Source organism: Megachile rotundata, chromosome 1 (assembly GCF_050947335.1).
Source record: "Megachile rotundata isolate GNS110a chromosome 1, iyMegRotu1, whole genome shotgun sequence".
NCBI lineage: Eukaryota > Metazoa > Arthropoda > Insecta > Hymenoptera > Megachilidae > Megachile > Megachile rotundata.
In genome coordinates this window covers 19,838,155-19,863,965 of record NC_134983.1, presented here as the reverse complement: position 1 = coordinate 19,863,965, position 25,811 = coordinate 19,838,155, and the positions used below count along the sequence as shown (strand labels likewise).

At 40.1% G+C, this 25,811-nt stretch overlaps 1 protein-coding gene and 2 long non-coding RNA genes across 15 annotated transcripts in view; 1 reads left to right on the top strand and 2 right to left on the bottom strand.

The window, feature by feature from the left end:
- Tet (tet methylcytosine dioxygenase-like) overlaps nt 1-25,811 on the bottom strand; it is a 190,094-nt gene that overhangs the window by 36,983 nt on the left and 127,300 nt on the right. For 9 of the 10 annotated variants that reach the window (XM_076530774.1, XM_076530776.1, XM_076530770.1 and 6 more), the window contains one exon: nt 2,776-3,015. In XM_076530774.1, coding sequence (XP_076386889.1) covers nt 2,776-3,015 — 240 coding nt within the window. Of the gene's footprint in view, nt 1-2,775; nt 3,016-21,772; nt 22,116-25,811 lie in introns of those variants that run through there. The other variant, XM_076530802.1, reaches the window with a different exon arrangement.
- LOC143264327 (uncharacterized) lies at nt 23,734-24,907 on the bottom strand. The gene is made up of 2 exons (XR_013038017.1): nt 24,364-24,907; nt 23,734-24,284 (listed from the first exon to the last, which is right to left on the bottom strand). It is a non-coding gene; the product is annotated as an uncharacterized LOC143264327 (long non-coding RNA).
- LOC143264324 (uncharacterized) overlaps nt 25,495-25,811 on the top strand; it is a 159,003-nt gene continuing 158,686 nt past the window's right edge. For all 4 annotated transcript variants that reach the window (XR_013038007.1, XR_013038010.1, XR_013038012.1 and 1 more), the window contains exon 1: nt 25,495-25,607. This is a non-coding gene — a long non-coding RNA (uncharacterized LOC143264324). The remainder of the gene's footprint in view (nt 25,608-25,811) is intronic.

The window sequence follows — 25,811 nt, the reverse complement described above, 5'->3', positions numbered from 1 at the left end:
TATACAATGTCATAGTTAGAATGTACTTCGTATGATTCTCTTTGATTGTTCATATACAATGTCACAGTTAGGATGTACTTCATCTGATACTTTTTGATTGTTCATATACAAGGTCACATTTAGGATGTACTTCATATGATTCTCTTTGATTGTTCATATACAATGTCATGGTTAGAATGTACTTCATGTGATTCTCTTTGATTGTTCATATACAAGGTCACAGTTAGGATGTACTTCATCTGATTCTTTTTGATTGTTCATACACAAGGTCACAGGCAGTTAGGATGTATTTTATGATTCTTTTTGATTGTTCATATACAAGGTCACATTTAGGATGTACTTCATATGATTCTCTTCGATTATTCATATACAAGGTCACATGCAGTTAGGATATACTACATGCTTCTCTATCATTATTCATATTTACCCCGAAGAAATAGTAACCCAATTCCCAGAACAATCTTGTAAACGAGAGAAGGCGTCTGTAGCACCGGTAAAACGTCCCGTTGCAAGGGTGTCCCCGTAAACACGTATCTCGACAGTAATGGAGCAGTAAATTTTCTCCGGTTGGCCCGGTTCGGGGAACGCGGGGTTGTCCGACCTTGGTGGTAGCCGATAACCGGACAAGTAGCAGACGTGGAAGCTCTATGGAACACTGGTACTTTTACACACACGGATTATCCTCGCACGTGTTCGGATCGGCAACGGATCGTCGAGAAACACGCGGCGTGTTCGCAGACTGGTTTGCCCAGTAACCTCGCGCAAGAGGATCCCGAGATACACGTCGAGAAACGAACGCGGAGAACCGCATTCCTGTCGCCTTTTCTGCTCCTCTCGACTTTCCTCTTCCTCTTGGCTCTCGTTGAAAGCGAGAGGAACATCGGGATCAAGACGTCTTCGCGGTTCACCGGCTGTGCGCCGTCGCCTTTTTGCTCCGAGCTGGATCGAATGTCGCTCGGATCATCCGCCGTGCTTACTTCCTTTTAACACTGACACAATTTCGAGAATACCAACCTCGATTCTTGCTCGTTGCCGGGAATTCACTGTGCTATTATTCGAATTTTCAAGGACGGTTGACAAGTGTCGAATCGGATTCGATTCGTGATTGGGAGATTGTTAAAGACCAATTTGTTATGGGTGGTATTCTGGGAATTTTTAGAACTTTTAGAAGGTCAAATACAGAGGTCAAATTTACGGAGTTATTTTAGACTTCTTTTGGATGAAGATACATATGTTGAATTTCTAAATTTTTGTTTTTCAAGTTTCCGAATTTCTAATTCCCTAAATTACAAAATATCAAAATTTTCCAGCCTTGAAATTTCTAGACTAATATCCCTAGATTTACAAGTCCCTAGATCCCAATGTTCTCGAATACCGAAGTTACCAAATTTCTGTTACTAAATCCCTAGATCCCAAAATTCCTATATCTCAAGAATTGCTAGCTCCACAAATCCCTAGACTGCCAAATCCTCAGATCCCAAAATTTCCTCATTGCAAAATTTCCAAATTGCAAAATTCGTAGATACCTAAATTTTTAGACTAAGAAATCCCTAGATTACCAAATTGCTAAATTATCATATCCCTAGATCACTAAATGTCTAAAATTCCAAATCCCTAGATTCCCAAATTTCTCTTCCGGAAAATTCCTAGATTACCAAATTTTTAGAGCGGAAATCCCTAGATCACCAAATATCTCAAATTCCAAATTTCTAGATTCCTAAATTTCTCTACTAGAAAATCCCTAGACTATCAAATCTCTAGATCGTAAAATCCCTAGATCAGCAAAAGTCTCAAATTCCAAATTCCTAGATTCCCAAATTTCTAGGTCGTCAAATCCCTGGATCCCCAAATTTCGAAAATGCCAATTCCCTAGATTCTTAAATTTCTAGACCATAAAATTCCTAGATCACCAAATGTCTAAAATTCAAAATTTCTAGATTCCTAAATTTCTCTACTGAAAAATCCCTAGACTATCAAATCTCTAGATCGTAAAATCCCTAGATCAGCAGAAGTCTCAAATTCCAAATCCCTGGATCCCCAAATTTCGAAAATGCCAATTTCCTAGATTCCCAAATTTCTAGACCAGAAAATCCCTAGATCACCAAATGTCTAAAATTCAAAATTTCTAGATTCCTAAATTTCTCTACTGGAAAATCCCTAGACTATCAAATCTCTAGATCGTAAAATCCCTAGATCAGCAAAAGTCTCAAATTCCAAATCCCTGGATCCCCAAATTTCGAAAATGCCAATTTCCTAGATTCCAAAATTTCTAGACCAGAAAATCCCTAGATTACAAAATGTATAAAATTCAAAATTTCTAGTTTCCTAAATTTCTCTACTGGAAAATCCCTAGACTATCAAATCTCTAGATCGTAAAATCCCTAGATCAGCAAAAGTCTCAAATTCCAAATCCCTAGATTCCCTAATTTCTAGGTCGTCAAATTCCTGGATCCCCAAATTTCGAAAATGCCAATTCCCTAGATTCCCAAATTTCTAGACCAGAAAATCCCTAGATTACAAAATTTCTAAATCATAAAATCCCTAGATTCCGAAACTTTTTTGTCCCGAAATTTGTACACTCTGAAATTCCTCCACTTTCATATCCCTAGATCAAAAAATTTCTAACTAGCCAAATTCCTAAATTCCTAGGAATTTGGTAATACCTACATACTAATACTCATGGTTGTGATATTTTATCTACCTTCCCTTCCCTTCATGGGAAAACAGATTTGACGTTGAGTGTACCAGCGAGAGATCTCTATTCGGTGTACTCACCATAGAAACGACAGGAGGCGGAGGATTTCCGTTTCTAAGTGCACCGGTTTGCTGGTTCGCCGCGGGATTCAGATTGTCCTTGGATTGCTGCATGGGATCCGGCTGATGTAGCGTTTGTTGCGTTTGCTGTTGCGGTTGTTGTTGATGTTGCTGCAGTCCACCGATGCCAGCCTGTGGACTACCCAAGCCTGCAGGTGCGCTGTCCGGTGTACTGACTTGCCGTGCGATCTTTCGATAACTCTGTAACAGAAACGTTAATCTGCCATCAGAAATCAACCAACCGACCAACCAGTCACGTTCGCTGGAGGACACATTTACATTCGCGAACGGTGAACGTTCTCGAGCATGATCGTAATACGTGTAACGAACGGTTGCGTCATTTTCAATCGTGTCGGATATCGTTCAATTTTAATCGGATGAGAATGCACCGTAAAATCGTGTGCGTATCGCAGGCGGGACGCGATTGCAGTTCGTTTTAAACTGATCCATTTTTCTGTGCGGATAATGAAAGTACACGCCGCTCGACTATTCTGTCATGCTGCTTCAATGGTATCAATGTTATCGGTTTCGATAATTAATTCGATAGGAGTCAATTGTGGATTTATCGCGTTAGAATGGTATACCGATGTCATTACTAGATCCTATTGCTATTGCTGGTGGATATTAGAACACCGGATAATTCAGTATTCAAATTTCTAGCTTGATTTTGAAATTTACTTCTAGAAGCATATATTTTTGAATTTTCAACATGTATGTAATTCTAAAAATTATTTAAATTCCCTAGATTCTTCAAATTCCTTAAATCTACAAAATTTATTAATTACCTAAATTTGCTATATTCACACAATTATCATATTCTCCAAATTCCCTAGATTGGAAAAATTCAGCAGATTAGAAAAATTCCTTAGATCATACAAATTTCTCAGATTCTCAAAATACATCATATTCTACTAATTTTGAAAATTCCCCAGATTCATCAAATTCTAAAAATTCGCTAGATCACGAAATTCCCTAGATCATACAAATTTCACAGGTTCTCAAAGTCCATCATATTCTACAAATTTTTAAAATTCCCCAGATTCATCAAATTCTAAAAATTCGCTAGATCACGAAAATTCCCTAGAACATACAAATTTCACAGATTCTCAAAGTCCATCATATTCTACTAATTCTGAAAATTCCCCAGATTTCCAAATTCTAAAAATTCTCTAGATTACGAAAATTCCCTAGATCATACAAATTTCTCATATTTTGAAAATTCCTCAGATTCCACAAATTCCCAAAATTCCCCAGATTTCCCAAAGTCTAAAAGTTCTTCAGATTTAAAAAATTCCCTAGATCATACAACATCGAAATCCTCTGACTTAAAAATTTCTGGACATTCAAAAAAATGTGCACCAAAAATTCTCCAAATTCATAAATCTCCATATCCCTATCAGCTAATAAACTTCCTACATCAAACGATCTCGAAATAACAAGGTGCCATACTGATCCCTCTCTGTAAAGTAGTCGAGCTTCTCTAATTTCTAAAGCAACCTATCACGAACAAGTCGAGTTGTCTAATTCCGATCCACGTAAAGAAGCTTCTCCAGCGACAGCAAGTTGAATGACACGCGGTCGAGGAACAGTGAACCGCTTGATCTCGAGAGGAAAATGTCCCCCTGTAGATCACCCACGCATGTCGAGGGGACCGCGAGTGACGTGACGCGATAAAGAGGAGAATCGCTTTTGAAAGGAAGGAAGGAAAAGCAAGAACGAAGGAAGGAAGGAAGGAAGGAAGGATAGCGTGGAGTACGGTGGCCGGTCGTACGGCGGTGTGACCCCAATGCTAAAAATACCAAGGTAGCCTAACTAGGCCGAGCCAGCTGAAACGGTTTCCATAGTTGAACAAGCGTCGTTGCCCGAGAGTATAATCGGCTGCTTCCCTTTCCATCTCGCAAAAACTTCATCAATTATTACGACGCCTCTCGAGCGACGATATCGCACCGCTGTCGTTAAGCGTCGAGAGACCGGAATTATCGAACTGCTTCAAGATCTATTCTACACCGAATCTCGGTGTCTTTGCGGTTACGCACCGTTCAGTCTGAGTGCTTTCGAGTACTTTGCTCGTGATTTCGGTTGGCCAGGGAGGGTTATTTTGGATGGGAATCGGTGTATGGGGACCTTTTATGGTAGTTGGTCTTTTAGGAAGAGTTGGGAAGATTTTTAATTCTTGAAATTATGAATGTTTGAGGTTTTGGGTATTGAGTTTTTAATTTTTTAACTTTCTGGTGGAGAATTTGAAAATTCTTACATTTCTAATTTTTAAATTCCGAATTCCCTAGATCCCAATTTCCCCAGATTCCAAATTCCCTAGATCCCAATTTTCACAGATCCCAAATCCCCTAAATCCCAATTTCCCCAAATTCCAAATTCTTCAAATCCCAATTTCCCCAAATTCCAAATTCTTCAAATCCCAAATTCCCCAAATCCCAAATTTCCCAAATCCCAAATTCCCCAAATCCCAAATTCCCCAAATTCCCCAAATCCCAAATTCCCCAAATCCCAAATTCCCCAAATCCCAAATTCCCCAAATCCCAAATTCCCCGAATCCCAAATTCCCCGAATCCCAAATTCCCCGAATCCCAAATTCCCCGAATCCCAAATTCCCCGAATCCCAAATTCCCCGAATCCCAAATTCCCCAAATCCCAAATTCCCCGAATCCCAAATTCCCCGAATCCCAAATTCCCCGAATCCCAAATTCCCCGAATCCCAAATTCCCCAAATCCCAAATTCCCCAAATCCCAAATTCCCCAAATCCCAAATTCCCCAAATCCCAAATTCCCCAAATCCCAAATTCCCCAAATCCCAAATTCCCCAAATCCCAAATTCCCCAAATCCCAAATTCCCCAAATCCCAAATTCCCCGAATCCCAAATTCCCCAAATCCCAAATTCCCCGAATCTCAGAATTCCCAAATCTCGAAACTCCCAAATTCCAAATTTCCCCAAATTCCAAATTTCCCCAAATTCCAAATTTCCCCAAATCCCAAATTCCCTAGATTCCAAATTCCTCAAATCCCAAATTCCCTAGATTCCAAATTCCCCAAATCCCAAATTCCCTACATTCCAAATTCCCTAGATCTCAATTTCTCCAAATTCCAAATTCCCTAGATCCCAATTTCCCCAGATTCCAAATTCCCCAAATTCCAAATTCCCCATTATCCAAAATTCCCTAAATCCCAATTTCCCCAAATCCTAAATTCCCAGATCCAAAATTCCCCAAATTCCAAATTCGCCAAACTTCCCAACTCCCCAATTTTCCAAATTTCCAAATTCCCTAAATTTCAAAACCTTAAATCTCCCAACCTCAATATCCCCAAAAACCAATATCACTAAAATCTGTCATTGTCACTGCAGTTTGTCGAAAGTTAAAAGAAAGTCAATGGACATATATCAATCCCTAATATGTTTTATAACAGGGGACACCTTAAATGGACGCCATTAACATAAATGTCGAGGACTATAATGGTCCATCCTTCGTTCCTTATCTTCATTTTTATCAAACACAGCAAATCATCCTTGACATCGGTCGAAACAGGGTACAGTGCTACAGAATGTTTTCTAAGAATCTCCTAATTGGAGGAAGCGCATTCGACAGCGATGACTCACGGGTTCAACATACTACAAGAAATCCTGATGCACCTTCTTTTTTCACGTCGTTCAGAGTCTTGCGAGCATTACTTCGACTCTTTTTAGTTTAAATCAGCTCAACATTTTTAATGAGCGGTAATAACCGTTGCTCCAATTAGGGAGTATTTAAAGTTTTTTACTTTTCGAGCTTTCAACATCTTAGGTTTTTTGAATTTTTATTTTTTTAAATTTTCATACTTTCAAACTTTGTGTTCTTGAAAGAAGAAGAGAATTTTGAGGAATGTAGTAATAGATGAACGAGCAATTTTTGTATAAAAATAAATGGACAAATTCCTGAGTATTTTTAAATTGTTTTCAAGATGACGTTTTTAGCGAACGATAAGCTTCGCAGATAAATAATTAATCATTACCAAGGTTCTGAATAGTTTGGGTAAAGCTTGTTATCGATTTATGGGATGCAAGATTTATTCAGTCGTTCAAGGTTCGTACGAACAGTATTAATATCTTGACGGCCGTGTGTATCATAGATTCATTTGAACCAACTTTAACACATCGATCGGCATAGTAGAAATATCTATGTTTAGCACGAAATATAATCCTGTAAATTATTAACGATACCAACCATTTATTTTTTAATATATTCAGTTCTCTATTTTCTCGATAGAACACGGTAAAATGGACAAACTTACAATTAAAAATTAATGAAATTTCCACGATTCGTAAAATTTTTCCAAATGTTCTGGATTTTGGATAATAATTTGGACCATGTAACCACAAAACTATCAGTATCGTAGAAACCCATAAAAGCAAACTGTCCCAAACGATCCTCTCCAATTTCCCCCACTAATCCGAAGCGAAAGACCTCCCCAGTCGTAACCGAAACCGAGTACCAAAAATAGACTCCAGCTTTCTATCTACATTCTTGTACATTTTGAAAACGGTAAATGACTAGAATACCGTTCATTTATCCACCGAGAGTAATATATGCGTAGTAAAGCCTCGGGTGCTCTAGACAGGCAGAAATCGAGGCACTAAAACAACTTTCAAGTTACCCAAATTTTGAAATTTTCCTATTGTCAAATTCCTACATCAATAAATTTCCTGATGAAAGTTCCATAGTGCCTGCTCGAGAATCTCTACCTAAATATAAAGACAAAACTGTGATGAAACAAAACCGTCGTTTGACAAAACATCTAACGACAAAATAGTCGAATGAAACGGAATGAAGAAAATTCGAAAGAGCGTTCGCAGAGGGTCAGTTTCGTGTGAATTATTTCCGCGTTTGTCAGGGTGGCGTATCTCGTTGACGAGTAACGATCCTCGTGGTTCTAAAGAGGCTCTTGTTTATTCCTGTTGGTCGCAGGTTGCGGCAACCATGACGAGAGAGACCGGCCCGTCATAAATGTAAATTGAATTCCGTCGCATAAATTTCCCGGCTGGCTTGCCCAATAAATTCACGGTCCGATACAATCAGTAATATTCTGTAACATCGTCGTCGATCGGATTACGAAACTCTTTCCTTGTGCGAGCACGAACCTTGCGAATGCACTTTGCGCGAAGTACGATCGCGTACTTTCAATAACAAAATACTACGGATGGCTCCGAACTGACTTTTTTCGTTCTAGAAAGGCAAATACTATGTCTGAGATAGGATTTGGCAAATTTGGTAGTTTAGTGATTAGAGGATCTGGGAAGTTTTGAAATTTAGGATTTGGGGAATTTGGATTTGGGGACTTGGGGAAATTGGGATTTGGGGAATTTGGATTTGGGGACTTGGGGAAATTGGGATTTGGGGAATTTGGGATCTGGGGTATTTGGGATTTGGGGATCTAGGGAATTTGGGGAATTTAGGATTTGGGGAATTTGGAATTTGGGGAATTTGGGATTTGGGGAATTTGGGATTTGGGGAATTTGGGATTTGGGGAATTTGGGATCTGGAGAATTTGGAATCTGGGGAATTTGGGATCTAGGGAATTTGGTAGTTGGGGAATTTGAGATCTGGGGAATTTGGAATCTAGGGAATTTGGTATTTGGGGAATTTGGAATTTGGGGAATTTGGAATTTGGGGAATTTGGAATTTGGGGAATTTGGAATTTGGGGAATTTGGAATTTGGGGAATTTGGGAAATTTGGGGAATTTGAAATTTTGGGAATTTGGAATTTGGGGAATTTGGAATTTGGAGAATTTGGAATTTGGGGAATTTGGAATTTGGGGAATTTGGAATTTGGGGAATTTGGAATTTGGGGAATTTGGAATTTGGGGAATTTGGAATTTGGGGAATTTGGAATTTGGGGAATTTGGAATTTGGGAAATTTGGAATTTGGGGAATTTGGAATTTGGGAAATTTGGAATTTGGGAAATTTGGAATTTGGGGTATTTGGAATTTGGGAAATTTGGAATTTGGGGAATTTGGAATTTGGGAAATTTGGAATTTGGGGAATTTGGAATTTGGGGAATTTGGAATCTAGGGAATTGGGATCTAGTGAATTTGGGATTTGGGGAATTTGAGATCTGGAGAATTTGAAATCTAGGGAATTTGGGATCTGGGGAAATTGGGACCTAGTGAATTTGGGATTTTGAGAATTTGAGATCTGTGAAATTTGGAATCTGTAGAATTTAGAATCTGGGGAATTGAAGCGTACTAAAAAATTCGTGCAAGATCATTTGAACCGTATCTGGCGAAAGTATGGGATTAAGGTAACGTTAAACGGCCCTGTACCTCCCAAGCAGCTGATTCCGTATCAAGAAATTCACGAGACATGAGTCACCGGTTACGACTCGTGGTTCCTTCGTTTAAAAAGTAAAGAAATCGCTCGACAACAGCGTTCAACGTCAAACTCCATTACGGAACACAACCTTGCTCGGTGGTTTGATATTACCGTGTCTCGGGATCACGGAGGAGCGTCAATTTACGACAGGCTTCAATTTTCTCGTGCGGTATCCACTTTGGTCGTGCATATGGAATCGACGCGTTACGACGTATCACGTGCGTGCAGGCTTACATACGAGGTGCATTTATAAATAGACAAGGTCTTGGGCCCACGCTAAGCCCACCGGGAGAATGCATTCGCTTACCGAACGTCTCGTCGTCACCCGCTGAGATATTTTACTCGGCTCGCGAGACGTCGAGTCGCGTCGCGACGCCCGAACACCGCCGGCAAGAGCAACACGTGCTGCAGAGAAATTTCACTTTTTGTCGAGAACCACGCCTGGACTGGTACAACGGTTACGAGAGACGGAAACGTGACTTGCAGGGAGTAGAACGAGCGGTTCAGGGAACACGTTCTCGATCGGTTCGTCTCCGATCTACTGCGCGAAACGAACACGCTACGATAGAATATTGATGATGTTGTATGTAAACGCTGCTCCTTCGCCCATTCACGATGGATGACGTTCCGATACCTACGACAGACACGTAGGTACTCTTCGACGGCACCGGATTACTCTCGATGAGGACTCGTATGTAAACTTGACAGTTCTTCAGGTCTCTCTGTATTCACGTACTTTGCAATTCCCGATTTTCCTCGACTGACGAGTATTCGAATTCTTTAGCTCTTGAAATGCTAGTTCTTTGCATCTATGATGTGTACATTGCTAGACTACTTTATTTGTAAATTTCCAAATACCAATTTCGAAGTTCGTCTCAAACTTTTAGAGATTTTCTTAATTCAAAAATTCCTAGATTTTAAAACGCTTCTTGATTTATTTATTAAAATTCGAATTGTTTAAAAAGTATCGTATAGAGACAATTATAATATACGTTGTTTTAGAAATTACGCAAAGTGTGCAATGCACGGAAGTCGCCATAATTATTAAGGACACTGTTATTACTCGTGAATGTTTGCGTGCTTGCACTGAACCGACAACGATGAACAACTAAACATGTAATACCGATACGCAACATTCAACCCCAAGTAATAATTCGTCGAATCAACACTTTCATAACGATCAACTACCGTTCCATTAAGAAAGAGGGAACCATCAAAAATAATTGGTAACCGAAAAATACAGTCGTGAATATAAATCGCGTATAAACACGACATACCACCGACGGAAACAAAAAATACGTTTGCGATAAATACAAAACAGCATCGTCGTATATAACTCACGAACGCATTTGGATCATTGAACTTAGCCTCCCCTTAATGAATTTCCGCGCTCAGTTTCGGTCGTTAAGGGCAGGATGCACTTTTACTTATGCCCGTCATTAAAAAGCCTCGCTACGCGATGCAGATAAAGGGAGGACGTCGTTCGCTTCTTTTTTTCTCTCCTTTCTCTTGCCCTCCCTCTTTCTCTCGCAACACATCGTTTCTTTTTCTTTTTATTACCGGCTGTGGCCTGTTCCATGGCTCAGGGCAGATTTATTTCCGACGAGATAGTCGGAAAAATGAGCTCGCGAACAGAGAGATGTAAATGCGCTTCTGGTACCCGCCCTTAGAAAAATGAATACTGGCTTGCCTCTTTTCGAGTCGCGAAAACTCTCGATAAACCTTTGAAGTTTGTCCTCGGAATTCTTTCTACCAATTAATTTTATTACGTCATATTAACGAACGATGTTATTAACTTTATGACAGTGCGGGACAAGAATTACGTTTACGCCTCGGATTTTGCACTCTAAATTTTTATTTTGGAATCCTGGGGAATTTGGGATTTGAGGAATTTGGGATAGGGGGAATTTGGGATTTGGGGAATTTGGGGAATTGGGAATTTGGAATCTGGAGAATTTGGAATTTAGGGAATTTGGAATCTGGGGAATTTGGGGGAATTGGGATCTGGGGAATTTGGAATTCGGGGAATTTGGAATCTGGGAAAATTGGGATCTGGGGAATTTGGAATCTGGGGAATTTGGAATTCGGGGAGTTTGGAATCTGGGGAAATTGGGATCTGGGGAATTTGGAATCTGGGGAAATCGGGATCTGGGGAATTTGGAATCTGGGGAAATTGGGATCTGGGGAATTTGGAATCTGGGGAATTTGGAATTCGGGGAGTTTGGAATCTGGGGAATTTGGAATCTGGGGAAATTGGGATTTGGGGAATTTGGAATCTGGGGAAATTGGGATTTGGGGAATTTGGAATCTGGGGAATTTGGAATTTGGCGCATTGAGAATTTGGGGAATTAGGATTTTGGGGAATTTGCCGAAACGCCGATACCTTTCGAAAGATAAAATGCGGTGAAATATGATCTTGCGGAAAGTGGTGTACGAGCGAGAAAATGCGCCATAAAAGAATATTAATTAACGACGCAAAATTCGTTCGTCAGGTTTTTGAAAACGGTGTATCTTTAGAGAAGCAGATATCGATGTTTCCCGCGCAAAGTTGTCACGCGAGGCGCATACAGAAATTATTACAATTAGAAAGTTTTAATTGGACCGAGAATTTACGGTGTCGAGTCGAAATGCTTTTCATCGTTTTCACGGAATGAACGGGCGAACGATAACGACGAGTGATTAAAATCAAAACAAATTACTAGCTGGAAGATGCCTGTTCGAAGTTAACGACGTACTCAATGACACACGACGCGGCCGGGCCGAGGGAACAATAAAATCGGCGGCGAGGGGATTCTTGTGGATGTTAGTCGTAGGTTTACGAGCGTAACCAGCCTCGACATCGTTAGTGGCATCGCGAAACTCATTTTCGACGACGATCGATGAAGCACTCGAAGCTCGTGAAAGCTCGACACCGCGCGAAGAAAGGACAGAACGGTTCGCGCGCGCGTAAAATACGATAGCGTTCTTGTGTCCTCGTTGCCCATTGTGTCCCTTCGTTTTCCTTTTACGCCACGGCCGCGAATCGCGAATTGTAAATAACCGTCGGGAACGGCCAGACAGCCGAGGAAAAATGCGCCCACGAGAAATATGACCGTATGTAATATACGCCTCGCCGTATTTTGATATTGAAACTGTCCGGCTTGTTGGTGAACGGTATTTAATGGGAAGAAAATCGAGAATGTACGAGCCAGCCTCCGAGTTCAAGGTTCGAGAGTTCAGGTTCCGAGATTTTAAATCTCGAGGATGAAGATTAAATCTACTGTAGGAGATATACGTGGATATGAGATAGCATTGGTACCAAATTACAAATTCCCCAAATTCCAAATTCCTCAAATTCCCAAATTCCCTAAATTCCAAATTCCCCAAATCCCAATTTCCACAAATGCCAAATTCCCCAAATTCCAAATTTCCCAAATCCCACATTCCCTAAATCCCAATTTCCACAAATGCCAAATTCCCCAAATTCCAAATTTCCCAAATCCCACATTCCCTAAATCCCACATTCCCCAAATCCCAAATTCCCCAAATTCCAAACTCCCCAAATTCCAAATTCCCCAAATTCCAAATTCCCCAAATTCCAAACTCCCCAAATTCCAAACTCCCCAAATTCCAAATTCCCCAAATTCCAAACTCCCCAAATTCCAAACTCCCCAAATTCCAAATTCCCCAAATTCCAAATTCCCCAAATTTCAAATTCCCCAAATTCCAAATTCCCCAAATTCCCAAATCCCCCAAATTCCATATTCCCCAAATTCCACATTCCTCAAATCCCAAATTCCTCAAATTCCCAAATTCCCTAAATTCCAAATTCCCCAAATCCCAATTTCCACAAATGCCAAATTCCCCAAATTCCAAATTTCCCAAATCCCACATTCCCTAAATCCCACATTCTCCAAATCCCAAATTCCCCAAATTCCAAACTCCCCAAATTCCAAATTCCCCAAATTCCAAATTCCCCAAATTCCAAACTCCCCAAATTCCAAACTCCCCAAATTCCAAACTCCCCAAATTCCAAATTTCCCAAATTCTCAAATCCCCCAAATTCCATATTCCCCAAATTCCACATTCTCCAAATCCCAAATTCCCCAAATTCCCAAATCCCCAAATCCCAAATAAGAAATGCAAGATGCTAGTTTTAAAATAGAGAACGTAAAGACTAAATTGCAATAGACATGCAAGCGAGGGAACGTATTTGAAATGTTCGTATTAGCCTTAGAATAATTTGATATACATAGTTAACTTGTTATTGTCGACTGAAACGTTACATGACTCATTCTCGAAGGAATGAACAAGCAACATTCATCTGAACAGAAAATTTATTGTTTCTATTATAGATGGTAAATCGTCGAGCAATTATGTCGTAAAAGATACAATAGGCCGTAATTACATGGTTAATATTATATTCTTCGTATCGTGCTGCTTTACGATGCGATACAAAGATCGTAATAACGAAAAGTATTTTATCGGTGCTTTTTATCTGTTCCAATTAATATCAAGTTATTTAACTAGATGCTAAAAAATCTTACTTGTGAGAATCTCCTAAATTAAGTTCGCATCGGATCGATATTCTAAGGATCGTTTTTGCTTGTTAATTTTAACTGCACAAATGTTATCGCGGTGTAGCACATGTATCACCTTGTACATAATTGCTACGTGAAGAATTGTTATGAACACGAACGGTAAGTGTGGAATTGTTATGTGCTATGTTAGCTTGTCGTCTATGGAGTTGGCACGCGGTATATGGCTGTCTGTGGAATTGTCGCGCGTTATATCGCCAGGTGTGGAACTATCACATGTTATATCGCCACGCGTGGAAGTGTCACGCGTTATATCGCCACGCGTGGAACTGTCACGCGTTACAACGCCACGCGTTATATCGCCACGCGTAGAACTGTTACGCGTTATATCGCCACGTGTGGAACTATCACATGTTATATCGCCACGCGTGGAACTGTCACGCGTTATATCGCCGCGCATGGAACTGTCACGCGTTATATCGCCGCGCGTGGAACTGTCACGCGTTATATCGCCACGCGTGGAAGTGTCACGCGTTATATCGCCACGCGTGGAAGTGTCACGCGTTATATCGCCACGCGTGGAACTGTCACGCGTTACAACGCCACGCGTGGAACTGTCACGCGTTATATCGCCACGCGTAGAACTGTTACGCGTTATATCGCCACGCGTGGAACTGTCACACGTTATATCGCCACGCGTGGAACTGTCACGCGTTATATCGCCACGCGTGGTACAATCACGCATTATATCGCCACGCGTGGAATTACTAAGTAAGAAGTTGCCTCGCACTATATTGCCGCGCGTGGAATTGCTATGCGTTAAATTTCCAAGAGTGTAATTACCTCACCTTATATCGCCATCTTATAAAAAGAAATTCTTTCTAACATCTTAAATATTTCGTTCTGACCGTAACTTTTTATTAGCCATTGCAAAAGCACGAATTTGCTTCGAGGTCTACAAAGAAAAGAGTCGATAAACGTTTTGTGAAGTCTCGAAGCGCAACCTTGAAAGCTCCGAGAAGTTTTCTTTTACATAAAACGAAGTTGTCTTAACTGCGGAAGATCGCAGGAAGAAAGCAAAAGAAGGAAGGATTTAAAACGTATTTCGTCGTGGACCCGACCCCATCTGCAAGATTATACGCGGTGTACCTCGTTATTATCAGTGAAATTACACGGCGTGCTTGTTTAATATTAGAACGAAAAAGGATTTTTATATCGCGGAATATAAAGTCAAATTATTATCTCGATAAAATAACCACGCGATACATCGCTCGTGTTATTTATTCGTCCTTAAAAATGTTAGCGAAGGCGAGCCAACCCATCGATTCGAAAGCAGGTAATAACGAATTCTCCCTTCTCTCGAATCATCCCCATAGAATAATTTCCAGCAGCTGGAACAACAATGAATCTGTCGGTTCGCTTCGATGGAATCTTCCAAAAATCTTTTTGTTCGTTTAACGAAAGTTTTCAATCAATCGAATTATGCAGTAACTTAGAAATATCGATTTCAATCTTACGGGTGAAAGTTTAAATTTGGAGCGAACGGTGTTTTCACTGTGGCATGTTGAAATCACGGCGTTTGATTTATAATATCTTCGCGGGGAAGATGAATATCGGAATGTAAATTGGAGCGACAATTTCAGATTTATAGCTTGACAGACGCGTCGTTTATCAAATTTTCCTAGTGAATTATACCTGAGTGTAGAATTACGCTGAGTGAAATTCTGAAAGCGACTTGTGGCTTTATAATTTGTAAGATTATTAATTTGAAGATTTTAGAGTTTGAAGATGTATTATAATTTGATGAGATTATAATTTAAAGATTTACGAGTCTATGTAACGTGTAAAGAAAATAAAAGAACAAGAAGAGTACGAGACTCGAACGATCTTATCTAGATCGCACATCGTTTTCTCCCCGAATCCATAATCGAACGTAGCAGTTTGCGAACAATATCGAGTCGATATTGTACTCGGTCCCGAAGACAAACTCGTTTCAAACGTCAGCGTAATTCGTCTTGGCCTTCGTGTTCTCCAACGTGCACGTGTTCATCTATCTATCCGGGTCAGACAGAGAATTTACGGTCGAGTTATACGAGCGACGTAGCTTTATATCATTACACCCACCCCGAGATCCATCCCGGTTCTTTTACTACCAATTTCACCGGAAGTTTAGCCATCCAGGTACATATCGGCCGAAACGCGACGGGAAGCATCCATAAGTCTTCTTTTATTCGTCGTTTACCCTGGCAAATTGAATACACCGATGATTATTACCTATTTTGTGAAAAGAAAGAAAAAACGAGGGGATTTTTCTACAGGAATATGATGGATCTTTTCAGACGTCAATCATCGATTAGGGCAATCTTGCGGACGAGCTTTGGAACTGGTTTTAAAATTATTAGGGTGGTGAAATTAAATTCAACGTCGCGATGTAAGTTATTGGACAAACAGAATTGATTAATAATATGCTATAGTACTTAATATGTAATATTGGAAAAATAAATTTGAAGAATTTATTTTTATAAGATGGTGATATAACGCGAGATTACATTCTTTGAAATTTAACGCGTAGCAATTCTACCCGCGGCAATATAGTGCGAGGCAACTTCGTACTTAGTAATTCCACGCGTGGCAATATAACGCGAGGTGATGTAACGCGTGGAGATTCCACGCGTGGCGATATAACGCGTGAGAGTTCCATGCGTGGCAATATAACGCGTGGCAACTCCATAGATTGGAATATAACGCGTGGCAATTCTACAGATAGCGATATAACGCGAAAGAGTTCCACGCGTGGCGATATAACGCGTGAGAGTTCCACGCGTGGCGATATAACGCGTGAGAGTTCCATGCGTGGCGATATAACGCGTGGCAACTCCATAGATTGGAATATAACGCGTGGCAATTCCACAGATAGCGATATAATGCGTGAGAGTTCCACGCGTGGCGATATAACGCGTGAGAGTTCCACGCGTCGCGATATAACGCGTGGCAATTCCACAGATGGCGATATAACGCGTGAGAGTTCCACGCGTGGCGATATAACGCGTGGCAACTCCATAGATTGCAATATAACGCGTGGCAATTCCACAGATGGCGATATAACACGTGAGAGTTCCACGCGTGGCGATATAACGCGTGAGAGTTCCATGCGTGGCGATATAACGCGTGGCAACTCCATAGATTGGAATATAACGCGTGGCAATTCCACAGATGGCGATATAACGCGTGACAATTCCATAGATTGCAATATAACGCGTGGCAACTCGACAGATGGCGATATAACACGTGGCAACTCCATATATTGTGATATAACGCATAGCAATATTTCAATATCTAATATAAATATTTTATGTGCTGTATTTAACATTGTATGTGCTGTTTTAAATAGTTCACATCTGGTCACAGTCTGCAGAAACCACCTGGACAGCTCAAACAAGAAAAGTTCAAACAAAATGTACCAAACCGTGTTTAACCGAATACATCTAATGTTTTAATCAGTTTACATCAGACAAAAGAGGCCACCTGGAGAGCAATATAATCTAGCACTAATCACCGTGTATCGTTTAGGGTAGATACCCTCGTGTATAGCAGAGGGTTCATAACGTGGACCACGTGTTCTGCCACGTGGTCGTTTATTGGCACGGGAAATTCTACTTTCGATTGGCTGCTCCGTTTTGTTACTACTCGTTCGTTCGTTCGTTTCGACACGCGTCGTCGATCGCTTACGATTACGCTTTGCGACCCTTTGAAACGCCGCTGACAGCGACTCTCGTTTGCCTACGGATTTTTCTCGCTTTCCGTTCCGTTCCACTACCTCCGTTAATTGACCAATATTCTTCGATGATAGGGAATTAAAAGTAGATACATTCGATCCACAACGTTTATTTCGAATGAATGTTCGATACACTGTGTGGAGTATCACGTTAATTATTCTGATTGCGAGTTTCTGATATCGGAACGTGTTCATATTTAAGTTACAAGTTTGTGTGGGACTTGAATAGTTTTCTTATCTGAATATTCTTTTATGATTTCTTATTGTCGTATGTGCTGATTTTGTAATATTTAATGTAACACTGTAGTGCAGCGTAAAGTGTATAGTACTTTTATTTGTAATACAGCAAATAAATAATATTTCCATTTGTGATGTGGTTATTTATGAATAATGTCATTTAGTAAGTATTAAATATGTATTCTAATATGATTGGTACTCTAATTATCTGAGAACGAAGCGTCAGAAAGTATTCCCGTTAAAAATGATTTCCCGCGACAATTCAAAATGACGCCATATTGGCGGGTGACTCGATTCTGCTCTAATTGTAATCTCGCTGACATTTCACGTTATAAAATAGTGTAAAATAATGTAAAATAGTATAAATCACTGTAAAATAGTGTAAAATTACTGTAAAAAATAATTATAACCGTAGCAAGAATAAAGTACAGCTAAAGAAAAAATACATACATATTAAAAGATTCGTAATTTTTTATTGAACGAAATGCAAAACTTGCAGATACCAGCACTTAGTCCATGATTTACGACGTGTGTAAAGCTATTTAAAAAATGCGTTCGTCGAGGATAACAATTACATAATCCTGAAGTATCTATTATTCCACTTATATTTTGCAAAAAATGTAATCTTGTTAAGATATATATAGCACTCGATTAATAGAATTATTCATAAATTACAAAAAATGTTATCTACTATTTCAAAAATGTTGTTACACAACTTTATGTATACGTCTACATTCATCAATAGCTTAAAGCTGTATCGTGTTTCAAAACAATTCTCTATAAAAAGCAACAAATTATTTTTGGATCAGAAGCTTCCGACACGCGATCAAGAGCGTGACAATTATTAACGATCGTTTTCGAATGTTTGCAGCCACTCAAAAACTGTACGTTTCGAGTTTAGGGATCATTCATTCGAACCGGTTATTTCTAGAAAAGAGGAAGCTGAATGAAAATCTGTCAACCCACGTGGCGAAACGGCGTTGGCCAATGACCGCTTTGAAGCGAGGCCGTTACACTCCTCGATGACTCGAGTCGAACGAAACAACAGTATAATGATCTTTTAGTTGATGCAGAGATTCTAGTTACTCGGTCATTCATCAACAAATTACTCCTCGTAGATGTTAATCGGACTTCTCCTGCAAAATGTGTCAGACAACGGGATTTATTTATGCCTCTTCATTCTTTGCGAGTCCAAATAATAACGTCGTTTTTGCGAAACAGGAATGCTAATATACTACTAATTAAGATTCAGAGGAAAGCTTATTTTTAGATTTTAAATATCGAAATGAAATTGGTTGGCAACAAATTATTCTCTTTTCTTGAATTTTTAATTTTATGATTTCGAAATTGATTTCACCTATTCATCAATGCGACGATTTCTAAAATCATCAATGTGTCGAATGATCAATTCATCAATTCATCAATTTATCAATTCACCAATTCATCAATGCACCGATTCGGCTATTCATCAATTCACTAATTCATCAATTGATCAATTTACTAATTTATCAATTTACAAATTCATCAATTTATCAATTCACCAATTTATCAATGCACCGCTTCGCCTATTCATCAATTCACTAATTCATCAATTGATCAATTTACTAATTTATCAATTTACCAATTTATCAATTTATCAATTTACCAATTTACCAATTTACCAATTTATCAATTCAGCAATTTATCAATTCACCAATTCATCAATGCAGCACTTCACCTATTCATCAATTCACTAATTCATTAATTGATCAATTTACCAATTTATCAATTCATCAGTTCATCAGTGCACCATTTCACCTATTCATCAATTTACCAATTTGTCAATGCACTACTTCACTTAATCACTGATTCATGAATTCATCAATTGAATCAATTTATCAATTTATCAATTTACCGCTTCATCAATGCATTAATTTGACAAGTCACTAGTTCATCCCTTCATCAATGCATTGATATGACAAGTCGCTAATTCATCAATTCATCAATTAACCCATTCACCAATTCATCAATTCATCATTTCCCTCTTCATCAATTTTTTAATTTCTTAATTATTAAACATTACCAACTTCATAAATAATCAATGCCGAAAAGTATCAACCTATAAAAATCTACAATTTTTAACTTTCAAAATGTTTGTATTTTTTTGTATTCCCTTAAAAATTTAACTTTCAAAATGTTTGTATTTATTTGTACTCACATAAAAATTAACTTTCAAAATGTATGTGCTTGTGATTTTGAAAATTTCAGAACATGGATATTTATAATATCGAACTCTTTCCGAATGACCTTTCACCGAGTATCACGTTAATAAGGGTACCAGTTGTACATCAGTTTGCGCATTACACGGAGAAAACTGTTCGATGGAGCAAGTAGTTTCTATGTAACAGAGGATTTGTTAGTTCGATGGCCTTTTTCCGGCTGGTGTTCGTGATCGTCTCGAGTCACGAGAAGGAATCGATGCTCGAACGACGAGAAACTCGCGGCGGGACGAAGCTAGCCTATAGCAGCATAGGACACACAACGCTTGACCTGAATTCCATGACCACGATAGACGAACGATTGCGTAACACGTGTGCTTGGTGAACACGAAGTTTCGCGGTTCGCGTTGGTCCTTGTTAAAAAATAATTCCTACGTATCCTCTCGTTGAGGATTTGCTTACATAATTTCAAATCGAACATCGCTGACGCCATACTCTTCGAACGACTCCATTTTTGTCCGATACTCTTCGTATGATTCAGATCATTCAACAAGTTATGTTTCCAATTGTATCTGCTTAATATTTTATGTACACTACCATTCATAACTTTAAAGATGGTCAAAAACTATAAAATGACAGTTAATACTCTTAATGTTAGACAATTTTCTTTAATTTCAAATAACTCATTCACTGATTTCCACAGATGTTTTCAGTTATCTAACAGGATGAAATTAAATTTATGACCGACTTGTTTGAACGAGATACCGTTATCGCTAATATTTGATCTGTAGTTTGCGAACTTGAAATGTGGAAGTTTGAAAATAATTTTGTGAATTGGTAAATTTGTTCCTGTAATTTGATTTGATTGCTCCGAAATAAATAATAAACATCTTTAATAAATTCTGTTTTTTTCCTTCACTCTTTAAAGCATAGAAGTTGTCTCAAACCGTTAGCATAATGAAACGATTTCGTCATAAAGTAATTGAAAGACACGGTCAAACGGCACAGAGAATATAAATGACTTGAAATGGTTTAATATTTCATTTATCTGAATAAAGCCATTAACATATTTCTATGTTTGATTGAACACGTCACAGTTCCGAATCAGTTTAAAATTTACTTCGTTAACCGCCATTTTTCACAGCCGACACGCTGTTCCATAAATATATAACATAACCTGGTACAACCTATCAACGTTTCTAAAAGAAATCTTTTCTGTTTACTTCCCTGAATTTTTCATCACTCTATACGATTCTTTGCGGAAGATAAAAGTATATTATATATAAACAGTGCTCACAAAAAAGTGACATGAAATTATTGAGAGGTTAAAAGGCAATGAAGATATGGCGAAGACATAAACAATGGAGACGTATCTACAGAAAATTTGCTCGAACTCGTGTTTTCAAATGAACACCGAACGCATAAGAGAAGAAAGACAAAACACTATTAAAAACCACGAATATCGATACAATATCAATATTTCCCTCGAGCGTTTATGAAATATTCGAAAATCCGGTCGGCTCGAAAGCGCGCGAACGTGCGTTAACCGAATTAACGAGTACCACGCGACGGGATTCGGCATCGAAATGAATTGATGCTCTATTGGTAGATCACTGTATCGCACTATCATAAAAAAAGGATTGACGTACACAGACACGTACACACGCACGCCACCATAAAAGTTTATCGCGCGTCTACCATCTCCTCGAGTCGCCTTGAAGGTCCAAGGACTTTTCTCCCTCTATGCAACCATTTCAAACGCCACGAACCACAGTCGGTTCTGGTTCACGCAACAGTATTCCCCAAGGAACAGTCGGTGTATCGGTGACCAGACGGTTCCCTAATAAACAGGCGGGAAAAGTGGACTCACTTTGCTTCTGGATCGCGCGGGGCCCTCGCGTTCAGCTTTTGCTTCACAATACCGCGTAACCAGTACGCCACTGCAACTCCGGACACACACACAACAAATCACATATGCAAACAGAGAAGCACAGAACGTAACACTTTGAGTATAGTTTCTCTTCGGAGAACACTGTAAAACCACGAGCGATCTGGTAGACGCACCTTCCCGTCAAATTCAGCAAAAGAGCCACCCAACCGGAGCCCTCGCCGTGCACCGACTGCCCGTTCGTTCTGCCGCCAATAAGATCGATCGAGTCCACTACTCGCGAGAGATCACACTAGTCGCGCAGCGATCCGCCGAAAAACTCCCGTGGGACGCTTCTCCGCCCTCTGCAGCCCTCCACAGCCTGCTCCCCCCTCCCTGTTACCCGTCACTCCTTCTCTCTCGCTCCCTCCCCCTCGCGCCTCTCGACCGCCCCACTCCACTGTCTACGCGACTTCCAGCGTGTACGCGCAGCCACACGCTCGTGTGACCGCACACCTACACTCCTCATCCGCCCCTTCCGCCGCCCCCACCGCGTCGTCCATGTCCCCCACCGTTCTCTTTCTCTTCGAGTAATCTCTGTCTCTCTTATCGCCGCGTGCTATCACGAATTCCGGCGAACGACACCGGCTTCGTGAACTCGACACTGGTCCCGCGGTGTCATAACACTGGTAACAGCCTGTCGAGGGCTATTAAAAGCGCCCAAGCGTTATCGCGAAACTGCCCGCCGGGGTTGTGAACGACACACCCGCAAACAGCGGGACGATGAATGATCCACGATCACGGGAACGACGGGACACAGGAACGAACAGTAGCATTATTCGATAGCGGGAGGTCTTCGGTTTTGGCGTGATTATGGTTTGTTGGGGAATTAGTAGGAGGGATCATGGTTGTAGGCGGTTTGTGTTGAGAGGCTGGGGTGCGATGTGGCCGGTGTATGATAAAGGTTTTTAGGTGGGAAAATTAAGCTTTAGATGATCTGATTGCAATCTTTTGAATTTTCTAATTTATATATCGATAAATTTTCAAATTAGCAATTTACATATTGTTCAGGAATTTTTAATTTTCTTTAAAGTTCTTAAGTCTTTAAATTTCCAAATTGTCAAATTTGAAAGATGATGAGAAAAGTAATGAAATTCACAAATAAGGAAATACCACACTATATTACTCAGAAGTAGTGTACCCCATGATAATGTTGTTGATCATATAATCACCTTAATAAGTACATGGGGAATTTATATCTTAATTTTTATTTTCTATACACTGCTCCGAAGTCAGCTTCAGTAGCGAGTTAAGTGCGCGCTCTTTCTTCGCTGTAGCTCGTCACGCGTCGTTCGGAAACGTTCGTGTCTTTTCGTATCGCTTCGCTTTCGCGGTTCCCTCACTCCAGACTCCCTCCTCTTTGTCCCTCCTCCACCTCCGCCCTTTATCCCTCTTCAATGTACCCGCTCTTGTTGTCTCTCTATCCGTCTCTGATTCATTCCTTTGCTTTGCCTCCCGTTTCGATATCTATCTCTCTCTTTCTTCCTATTTCCATTTCCCCACTCCATCCGTTCCCCCACTTCCTCGTCGTCAACGTCTTTTCTTTTTAACTTCGCTTCATTTGGTCTCTTTCTCTTTCACCCGGCTTTGAGAATTCCTCTCCTCCGTGTTTCCCGCTCCTCTTACTCTCTATCGGTGTACTCTCTCTTTCTCCCTCCCCACTCTCTCTGCTCTTTCCATCATTCCTCCCACCCTTCCGCCCCCTCCCACTTTCTCGTGCTTCGTAACTATATATGACTCCCCCACCAATTGTATCAACGTGGAAGTTCTAGCGATGGAAACGATGCCCTCGCAAAGTGTATCGATGTTCCCGCGGAAAGCTTTTATTTCTTTACATCGGGGCTGCTGCTACTTGTATGCACACTTGTTAGAGATTATATACATTTTTCTACAAACACTACATATACAGTTATTATTTATTTTTGTATTGACACATTTAGTACAGAAGACTATGTAGCATTTTTTTAAATAGTACACAATACATTTTTTATGGTTATACATTATACAGTATTTTACAGTGATACCTGTTCATTTAGGATATGAATTCACCTGACAGTGGAAGATAACTACTATAATTTAATATTGTTATACAGGTCCATTGTATGTCTTACTCTGTGTTTCAATTAACTTAACGTGTCTGTAAATTTCATTCAAGTGTTACTATTTACTTTTAGTTTTTCTCAATACACGACATTTTCGCTGTAGGGATAGGCCCCTTGAACCTCCGACCTGGTTGCTTCCCCACCTTCGGTTAGGATGACGCGTTCGAAACTCTCCTTTCTGCCTTCGACGTTACTATAACCTCTCTGTCTTAGCCGCGACAACCACCACCTGGTACTCATAACGATTTTTGCGATAGCCACTTTCTGACTTATTTTTTTTTTACTATTGCAATCGATTTCTAAGCTTGATTTGCAATGTTGAATTAGTCATGAGATATGAGTGATTATTTTTACTGTAACAATAAATAATAATTAATTTTTAATTTATTATTTTGTATAATTAATATAACGAAACAGTAATGATATTCTAACCTTAGCTAAATTATTCGAATACATTAAATTGGAAGTATGCACGTGGTTAGACTAAGCAGAATCTAACCGCAGTCACTCGATAATTTCCCGCGTTGGAGGCACTAAAGGTGTGCGATCACAAGAAACGAGTTATTACGGAACGGTTACTGTACATCAACCTGAATCACCCGACTGAACCCATAAAACCTGCATCATCCCCAACAAGAAAACTAGGCATCGTTCTAAATAAAGCTCAGCTTTCCTGGTACTACATCCAACAAGCTGTTCCTCAAAAAAAAAAAAAAGAAGAAAGTTCGACGCGAACGCGTCAGCCCGCGATTAACCGCTCAAACAAGCCCGCGTTCACAACAGTGCGCTACTAAAAAACAAGCGACGCGAAAGAGCCGGGCTCTCCATCACGACATCGATATTTTAATTGTTCTATCTCGTCAGGGTGACGAGTGGCTTGCATCGTGGCGAGATATCGTGTGCCATTAACGCTCGATTAGGTCGGCAACTTTTCTCGGATAACCGTTCCGCACGCCTGATCGAGTCGCGTCCCGATTTGACGCCTCTTTGATTTTGCTCCGCGCAATCCTTCTCTTTTTTTTTTATTCACCGGCGGAATTTTCGCCTGAAGTGCGTCGACAGAAGGTGTCAGCGAACGATAGAGGCCCGTTTCCCGACGGCGACACCGTAACAGAGAAAAGCCCCAGTCAGGGATTCAAGAGCCGGTATAACCGTGGCTGATGCCAGTTGGATATCCAACCAACGACGGGCAAAATGTTACCTCGAGGGTGTTCGTTTATTAACGTCGCAGCAACTTGTTGCTGAACGCGTTACCGCTGTTGAATAACACCCTTCTCTGATCTCTCGCCGGAAGTTCCCTGTCCACGCCACTCCTTTCGAGGAAGCCAAATCCCACCCCGACTGTGGCCGAGCTTCCGCGTTTGCCAAATCACTTCTGCCACTCGAGGTAATCGTGGTTGCCCCATAGACGTGTATAAACGGAATGTAAAGTCGTTACTTTTTTCCGAGAATACAGAGAAATATGATCCCAGTGGAATCCGTACGTATAAAAAGTCGCTCGTGTGCAGCGGTTAACGATAGATCGGATATCTTCGTTTCTCTTCGGTGCTATTCGGGTAATCACGTGACACGACTGACAGTCGAATTCATGGGCATACACGATTAAAATGTCAAACCGCGGTAGAAGTGATTAATGAGGTTATTATGAAAAGAATATATATGTAAATGGATTAAAGGTTAGTATCTTAAATTATACATGACTGAATATAAACAAGAACGGCGAAAGACTCGAATAACTTATATCTTTTAAGAAAAGAGTATACATTAAAAATTCCGCACGTGCAGTTTGTACACTGTTTGAAGCAGTGCAAACAGGTTTAGATTATAATAACGTAAGATGTGAAATGATGCGTGAGATCACAATTAGATCATCAAGTGAG